Below are 8,824 nucleotides of genomic sequence, written 5' to 3' on the forward strand. Positions count from 1 at the left end.
CCAGTCCTATCATGTGTGATTTGCCCTTTGAATGCTAAGAAAACCTTTAAAATTGATATTGAATGAGCTTCATTGATTATTTCTTTTTCTTTCTTTATTTTATCTTTTTACAAAGCTATCAGTAAGTGTGAATGCAAAGGTGAGGGACAGCGCTGACTTAGTTTTTCGACCTGCGGTTGTCTTATCGTGTCATAACACCAATATCTTTGTGTCAATCCCATAGACGATGACTCTGACGGAAGCATGAACGGCGACAGTCCCAAGCCAGGGCCCTACCGGGTGCATCGGAAGCTGAAGAAGGATTTTCCCGTATGTAGTCATCCAGCCAAAGTGTTAATCTTTGTCCACATTTTGTTCTGTTACATCCTTTTTCTCCCCTCCAAAACTTTAACTTTCTGAACTCAATTGAAGAAGGAGAATAATTTAGAGTAAATAATAGATTGGAGGGGTGTTCAAAGTTGTCAACTGGTGAGAAGACTGTAAGACCATATAAAGACAATGTGGGAAAAGTGAAATGTTGTGAATACTTTCCAGAGTGCATCCTTGTATTACTGTCGTGTTTCATTGTTGTTGAGGCTTTACTAGATTACTAGAATTAGCGTTTGAGACTAAATTGAAGCTTATTGTCTCCCTTTGTCTCCTCTGCTCCAACACTAGAAACCAGCCATCAACGGCTTGCCGCCCACACCCAAAGTGCTGGTGAGTGAACAATCTGCATTCATGGTGATGCTTCATGAAGTGTTTGTGACATTACTGTGTGCTTGGAATGTTTCCAACATCTCCATGTTTGTTACGTAACTTGACTGAAAGTCACAGTTCAATTCATGGTGCTTGCAGCCAGCCGAAGCTTGTGCATTGATGACAAAGATAGCTCGGAGCTGCCAGAATTCATGTGAATTGCATCACACATTGACCAATGACACTTCATACATACAACGTGCTAATGCTTCATTTGCGCAGTCATTCTCACCAGTCACCATGGTAATCAGCAAGCCACAAATTCGACAGTAGTCATATGATGCTAACCCACTGATTTTGAGTTTTCAATTCTCAAATAAACAAAATGTATACAATAAAAATAAAAATTGAAGGAGACAGTATCTGTTATTTTCAGCCACAGCATCTGCTACCAAGTGGCTGAGCAGCACTGTATTTGTTCAGAGTGTGAGGCACTTATGGTATACATTTGTCCTTTTCTCTTTCTTTTTTATTTATTTTTTTTAACTTTATTTTGTTTTTTTAAATTTGCAGATGGGCGCTTGTTTCTCCAAAGTGTTCGATGGGTGCCCGCTGAAGATCAACTGTGCTACGTCCTGGATCCATCCGGACACCAAAGGTAGAACTAGGGCTGTGCAATTCATCACATTCAATTACAATTTCAATAATTACATTCCACAATTACAAAATACTAATACTAATATACTTTTGCACAAATTTGAAAATAACTAATAAGTTTGGTTTCATCCAAAAGGAACATCCATAATTCTGTTTCAAAAAATTTCATTTGTCTTAATAGACTTTACGTTTAAACATTTTCTTGTTTTTTAACAAAAAATAAATGATTGTCCTAATTGTGATTTACCAAAATGATTGTGATTATATTTTCCTCATAATTGAGCAGCCCTAGGTAGAACGTCCAATTTCTGGAGACCACCCGCTTGATATTTTTTACACCATTCTGATGATGTGTACTGTACATTCCCCTCTTAGACCAGTACCTGATCTTTGGGACAGAGGATGGCATTTATACGCTCAATCTGAACGAGCTGCATGAGGCCACGATGGAGCAGGTAAAAATCAGATGGAGTCCAACCCACTTATCCAGTTTTAGGCTGGATTTACGCTGCAGGTTCAAGTTCCCAAATCAGAGCTTAATGTCTGTACGGTGGTGACTTGAAATATGAGTTTTCATTTGTTTCAGGACCACACTTGTATCTCAAAACACGTGTATCTCAAAGCATCTTTCCCATTGTATTTTCATGACGTCAACCTGGCACTGATGTAAATCCCATGTGTGTTTAGGCTGCACTCACATTGGCGCGTATCTGATATGTGTTGCATTTTTCCACTGATGGAAGAGGCTGTCAAATCTGCTTGACTCATAATCACATTTGAGCCACTTGAGCAAAATTATTGAATTGTGTCATGTGGCGTAAATCCAGCCTCAGTAATTAAATACGATCTGTTTTCACTGTCGCAATGCTATGTTGGTCATACACGATCTTTATGTCACCTCCTAGCTGTTCCCCAGGAAGTGCACGTGGCTGTACGTTATCAACAACAACCTGATGTCTTTATCGGGTAAGTGGCGATGGCCCACGTTACCCGTCACCGTCATCATCCGCCACTGCTTTTGTCCCGCGTTATCTGGCAACACTGCCCGTCCTGAAAATAGACTTTTTTTTTTTTTCCTTTCGCTTTTGTGTGATCGGCGGGCTGCTGCCGCTCATGTGGTTGTAAAATTTATAGAACATGGTAGGTTTAGAATCAAACAAGCTTATCCTCCCTTCTCCCTCCAGTTCATAGTTGCTGTCATTTACACATTAAGAAATTGCTGACCAAAACAGTAGCACCTACTGAGGCCTCCGTCATGCCTAAAAGGACACGGGAAGCCTGGCAGTTTGGTCTGAAGTGGTCACTTTAAATTATTATGACCATTTACTCCAAGAAAATTCGTTCAAATGCTACCAATTTTGAAGCATGTAGAGAAGCCGAACCAAATGTCTTGAAATGTTTTGATGCAATAATGGCTCAGAGCTTTATTCCGTGAGCGGAATTATTACATACTGCTTTTAACGTGTAACCAAAATGTCCTAACTTGGCTGAATCACTTTTCACTGTTTGTTTGATGTGGATTATGGGATGACAAATCGTAAGAGATAATTTGGTATTGGACCTGCTTAACCTCTGTTCTCTTCTCCTTTCTGTCCTTTTAAACACTGTCCACCCTCCTCCCACCTGGCTTCACTTGACACACTACTAACCGGCTTCATCAGAAGGTAATGGCGCTTCACACCATCGTTACATATGTACTGCAGCTCACGTCTAACCTCGCTAAAATATCCAAGCTGCCGCCGCTGTTGTTTGATTGACATTACGTGACTGTGATTGTCCCGCCGCAGGGAAAAACTTCCAGCTGTACTCCCACAACCTCATTGGGCTCTTTGAGCAGCTGAAGAAACCCGGCTTGGCCGCTCAGCTCCAGACGCACCGCTTCCCGGACAAGATTCTGCCAAGGTGATATCTGTGCAACCTTTGCTGCGTAATCCTTTGTACCTCTGCCAAGGAAATGCTGTCACAAATTCCATATCCCCAATTGATTTTTTTGCACATTATGTTCTCTTTAAAACACTGTCTGTGCAGTCAATAAAGGTTTTCTTATGGAGATGTTTTGAGCCTGGCACAGATGGATTTTTTATTATTTTTTTTATTTCCGGTGGGCAAATTCTGTTTTGCCACAAGTTGGCATTCAGCTTTTCAAAGTTCCACTACAAAATGGTTGGTACCTTATTGTGCTCCTCTGCTGCTTGTGTGAAAAATGAGCGCGCTCGCACTGAAGTGGAAGCTTTGTTCAGCTCCGCCCGATTCACGACGTCATGGTCTCTTTTCAGCAGGGCTGACAGAGACCTATTTTGTCCCCTTAGGAGGTTCGCCTTGACGACCAAGATCCCTGACACAAAGGGTTGTCACAAGTGCTGCATCGGTGAGTCCCCAACACCCCCCCTTGCACAATTAGTGGTTTTATTTATTTAATTTGTGGCAAAATTATTCAAACTGTATTTCTGTAAACATAATACTTTGTACTGAAGTAAAAAGATACAGACTCTGAGTGTACTTACATATGATTATTTTTTTCAATTACATGCAATAACCTGTCAGAATGGGGAAAAAGGAGAACTCTGCATACTAAATAGTTTCCCTTTTATATTTACTAACTTGTGCTCCTACATAGAAGAAAAATATACCAGTAGACACAAGATCATGTCAAAAACAACGTCTTTGTCATGGGTTATATTGCAGTGTATAATCACCTCGTATTGTTATATACACAAAAAAAAAACGTATAAATAATGGGTGTTAAATTGAAAGTACTATAAATAAAAATTGTTTATTCAACTCTCGTTGAGTTTATTTATTTTTTTAAAAGTGGTTTGCAGCAAACACTGCTTGCTATATCAATCTTATTAAGTGATAATTTTCCATTTTGGTACAGATTATGGTTGAATCGTGAATGTCGACACATGTTTTGCTTTGGCAGGCCACGTCAAAACATGCGATGGCCCAGATCTGGCCCCCGGGCCTCAAGTTTGAGCCCATGCCTATCAAGTCTGGAACAGAGAAATCATAAGTGGAGGCTGAAAAAATGCAACAAGCTATTTTGACAAAAGAAAGAATTGAAAATACTGAAATTTGTTTTCAAATGTAGGGATTCGTCAGAAAAGAATACTCGGGTACATGTGCCTGATAATTATGTTCAAGTACAGTAACACAAAGTATTTTTACTTTACAGTGAGGAACCCGTACACAGGCCACAAATACCTGTGTGGCGCGCTGCAGTCCGGCATTGTCCTCCTGCAGTGGTACGAGCCCATGCAGAGGTTTATGCTCATCAAGGTGAGTTTCCCGTCATGTGAAATGACCTGCGTGGCCCATCAACTCTAACACGTGTCACATGTCCCCCAACGGCAGCACTTTGACTTCCCACTTCCCAGCCCATTGAAAGTGTTCGAGATGCTGGTGGTGCCCGAGCAGGAGTACCCGCTGCTGTGCGTGGCCATCAGCCAAGGCGCCGAGCCCGGCCAGGTGGTGCGCTTCGAAACCATCAACCTCAACTCCTGCTCTTCCTGGTTCACAGAGATGGGAACCAGTAAGTCCTTCATACCTCACTTGTGCGTGGGGAGGAAATTTGACTTTTCTGTTTTGTTTTCTGTCTATGGTCAGGAAACTGAAATCGTAATCATGTGATTGACGTCGCTCACGTTTGCTACAAACTGTGTTTGAATGTAAACAAACTGCAGCTTTCTAACAGCTAATAGTTTGTCTGTAAAAAAGGAAATGTTCAATTCTATCCAGTTTAGTTTTGTTTTTTCTCGCTTCAGTTATTGTTAATACCATATTTGGGGTCATTTGTTCTGACGCTTTAAGAGAGTGACCCAGTGTTTCCAATGTTGCAGCTTTGACACCATTTCATCTCTACTCGCAGGTAATCAGCAGGTAGATGCCATTCATGTCACGCAGCTGGAGAGAGACACTGTGCTGGTGTGTTTGGACCGTAAGTGGAACCTGTTGTCATCCATCAATCCATGAGAAGTCTAAAATTCGACCAATTGGATCTGATTTGTGTGCACACAGAAAACTTGAAGATTGTTAACCTTCAAGGCAAATTGAAGTCCAACAAGAAGCTGGCGTCCGAGCTCAGTTTCGACTTTGGCATCGGATCTGTTGGTAAGATTTTACTTGGCGCCTCTTTTTTTTTTTTATTTATTTATTTTAAAGTGGGCCTGATTGTTTTTCAAGCGCGTAGCCTGCTAACAGTAAACTGTCTGTTTAACCTAGTCAACAAGCATCCTCTTTTGTCCTTGCAGTGTGCCTGCAGGACAGCGTTCTGGCCTTCTGGAAGCACGGCATGCAGGGCAAGAGCTTCAGATCGAACGAGGTAAAAACACACACTCACCTGACAACAGTCAATGTGTCCTTTTAATTAGTGTTGTTGATTCCTGGTAAGACAGGTGACTTTTTATGCACGGCGGGTAATGAACTTGTCATCAGTGTGAACCTGATCACTAGTTGGTCTCACTCACACAATAAAAGTTCAAGAGATCACCGTGAGGTGAAGTATTTTGTTTTGATGGAACACGATACCAGCAGTGGCTTGGCCGCCATCTGGATTATTTTTTTCCTTAAATGTCAACGGGCATGCAAAATTAATACGTCGCCATAAACACAACAGTGAGCGGCTTTGAATAATTCAGCTTTTGTGTGGGTATGCTTCCTTCACGGGTGAGCGGCGCCTCGATGGACATTTGTTCCGCCGGGCCGCCACCGTCAACACACGAGACCCGTATCACGTCTCCCTCCTCGTCTGAGCCGAGCGCTTAACACCTCGCAGGTGTCGCCTATTCTGCCTCGCGTCGGCCAGCACATCTTTTACATGCACAGTGTCGGGCTACACGGTGCGGACACGCAAGATGGAGCGTAACGTTCCATGGAGACACTCAACAGCTACGACCTCCCCCAAAGGCGAACTTACACTTGACATTTTGTTCAGATTTAGATTTTGCTCTTGTACAAAATGGCACCACCTTCTTCAATTTTGACCAAGTTTTTAGCGTGAATTTGACGGAAACTTTCACTGGGAACAATGGCTGAACTATTGCATCATTTTCCTCAATATTGTGATTGCGATTTTATGAGAACTTTTCAAAGTCAAATAAATAATCTGTATTACAATAAACTAACTTATTTTTTTATTATATGTTTTGATCATATAGATTCGGCTTACGCAAAAATAAAGGCAACTGAACCATGTTCATATAAAAAACAGTTCTATTTCGTCCCTCCCGACCGCCAGAAGGTGGTGCTTTAAGCACTGACAGGACGCCCTGGCGGTCGTCCGGGACTCATAGTACCGTAGTTAGTCGTAACTTTCGTTCTATTTCGTCTCTCCCGACAGCCAGGGCGTCCTGTCAGTGCTTAAAGCACCGCCTTCTGGCGGTCGTCCGGGACTCGTAGAACCGTAGTTACAGTCGTAGCTTTCGTTTTATTTATCTACTTCAGTGAGAGTTGCTAACTTAGTGAACTCTGACTTGTAGTCTCAAGTGTCTTTACTATGACAATTTCACAAAATTATACTAACAATTAACAAGTTGCTCAGTAATTTAAAAAAAAAAAATAGAAAAGGATCAAGTATTGTAAGAGCTATTACAGTCTTTTGTGTTCATTCACAGGTAACGCAGGAGATCTCCGACCCGAGCAGAGTTTTCCGCCTCCTCGGATCTGACAGGTTGGTAGTACCAGTCAGTTTTTTTTCTTTTCTTTTTCTTTTTAAACCCGCGCCAGCTGCCGATGAGCGTGTCTTCATGCCTGCTCTGTAATTTCATCTGGCGGACTGTAGTTTCCCAGTTCGCCTTCATACCACCTGAAGGCGAACCCTTTGATAACTCCCTGCTGACCACATGCACCAAATAGTGGCAAACAGGGCAGGAGAACCCAGTTAAGGATTATAACCCAACAGTGTCTGTGTGCAAGGGACACGATGTCTTGACATTATCTCCGGAGACGGAAATTTGCCAGGTCGCCTTGGTTCTTCTATTCCATCTCGCTGCTTTTCTCACAGAACAACACAGAACATGGCGAAAATGATGGATGGATGGAAGGGGCTTGAGAGAATGAACAAACTCCACCGCCATAGAGCCTCAGTGCGGTTTATTCACACAGGATAAAGGACAGAAAAACTGCCTTTTACAGTCAGTAGCGGTTTTTAAACTGAAATAGAAAATTACTAGGTTGCCTTGGTCCCACTACTCCTCTTAGTACCTTTCACACAGAATAGTGACACAGTGGAGGAAGCTTTGAATGGGCACTCTTGAAAGGGACCTCTGATACTAACTCATGATGGCATAAATTACTGAGAATGTTTTGTGTCTGTGCCTTTCACACGGAACAGTGAGGCAAGGAAAAAGATTATTTTGATGGGTCAAAAGGGCCTTCTGATCATGCCTTAGAAGTTCAACAGTCGCCAGGTTGATACTGTATTTGTACCCTTATTTCTGTCTTCATACAGAACAGGGACATGGTGAAAAACAGGTTTTGTAAACTGGAAAGGTGCTTCTGACACTACCACAGAATGGCAGAAAATTTCCCGGTCAACTTTGGACCCTGTTTCCTCTTCGCATATTTCTCACGGCGCAGTGACAGCTAACTTTGCGGGGTGGAAATGGGCACCTGGCATTAGTTCAGAAGGCGGGATTTTCTTGGGTCGATTTTGCCCTCTTTGTGTTCTTCACCAGTTTTTTTTCCCCCTTTCCTTCAGGGTGGTGGTTCTGGAAAGCCGGCCAACAGACAACCCGACGGCGCTGAGCAACCTCTACATTCTGGCAGGTCATGAGAACAGTTACTGATCCACCAGGTGGAACCAGAGAGACTTTTTACATAAGAGGAACTTTTCCTTCATGGCATGTTGTGTTTCCTTTGAGCTAACCAGCTGCTCACAAGGAAGGTTACCAGCATAAGGTCACCAATAAGAACTTTTTTTTTCTTTTTTTCCTTTTCTTTTTTCTTTTCTTTTTTTTAATTCTGTACATTTACATCCGCCTATTTGGAGGAATCATAAGTGCCATTAAAAGCTGGTGAGTATCTTTTTGGGAGATTTTAGCGCCCCGAGGCTTGGAGCTTCTGCGAGCCACCTCTAGCAGAGCAACACAACCACCTGAGCCACACGTGCGTTATTTAAACAATATTTATTATTATTAATATTAACGTTAACCTCGGGTATGTCGGACTACCTAATAACCAGCAGCCTTCCGAGCAGCTTTTTGGGTTCTTCTTGTGTTGTAACATAGTTGCGCATCCATCCTTTTTAAAACCTTGAATATAATGTACAAATAAGTTACCCCTTTACTCATTTATAGACTTTTAACTTCTTATTTGCACCGTGTAAGCACTTTTTTTTGTGTAATTTAAAAGGACAAAATGAGGGATGGCTTGCTTCTGTCAACATCTTTGCATTCCCTTTGCAAAATGTTTTTATCTATACTGTTTTTTTTTTTGTTTTTTGTTTTGTTTTTTTAAATAAAAAAAAACAAATCTGTTGACATGGTGTTTA

General features: G+C 41.9%; 1 protein-coding gene across 11 annotated transcripts in view; it reads left to right on the forward strand.

The window, feature by feature from the left end:
• Positions 1 to 8,775, forward strand: part of map4k5 (mitogen-activated protein kinase kinase kinase kinase 5) — a 23,332-nt gene extending 14,557 nt beyond the window's left edge. For 4 of the 11 annotated variants that reach the window (XM_077537843.1, XM_077537846.1, XM_077537847.1 and 1 more), the window contains 15 exons: positions 116 to 139; positions 224 to 309; positions 658 to 699; positions 1,252 to 1,336; positions 1,711 to 1,790; positions 2,241 to 2,301; positions 3,123 to 3,237; positions 3,615 to 3,703; positions 4,511 to 4,614; positions 4,690 to 4,867; positions 5,204 to 5,272; positions 5,353 to 5,445; positions 5,586 to 5,656; positions 6,948 to 7,003; positions 8,033 to 8,775. In XM_077537843.1, coding sequence (XP_077393969.1) covers positions 116 to 139; positions 224 to 309; positions 658 to 699; positions 1,252 to 1,336; positions 1,711 to 1,790; positions 2,241 to 2,301; positions 3,123 to 3,237; positions 3,615 to 3,703; positions 4,511 to 4,614; positions 4,690 to 4,867; positions 5,204 to 5,272; positions 5,353 to 5,445; positions 5,586 to 5,656; positions 6,948 to 7,003; positions 8,033 to 8,120 — 1,241 coding nt within the window. In that variant the 3' untranslated portion in view covers positions 8,121 to 8,775. The remainder of the gene's footprint in view (positions 1 to 115; positions 140 to 223; positions 310 to 657; positions 700 to 1,251; positions 1,337 to 1,710; positions 1,791 to 2,240; positions 2,302 to 3,122; positions 3,238 to 3,614; positions 3,704 to 4,510; positions 4,615 to 4,689; positions 4,868 to 5,203; positions 5,273 to 5,352; positions 5,446 to 5,585; positions 5,657 to 6,947; positions 7,004 to 8,032) is intronic. The other 7 variants (XM_077537844.1, XM_077537848.1, XM_077537849.1 and 4 more) reach the window with 3 other exon arrangements.
• The last annotated feature ends 49 nt before the right edge of the window (positions 8,776 to 8,824 follow it).

This window comes from Festucalex cinctus, chromosome 12 (assembly GCF_051991245.1).
Source record: "Festucalex cinctus isolate MCC-2025b chromosome 12, RoL_Fcin_1.0, whole genome shotgun sequence".
NCBI lineage: Eukaryota > Metazoa > Chordata > Actinopteri > Syngnathiformes > Syngnathidae > Festucalex > Festucalex cinctus.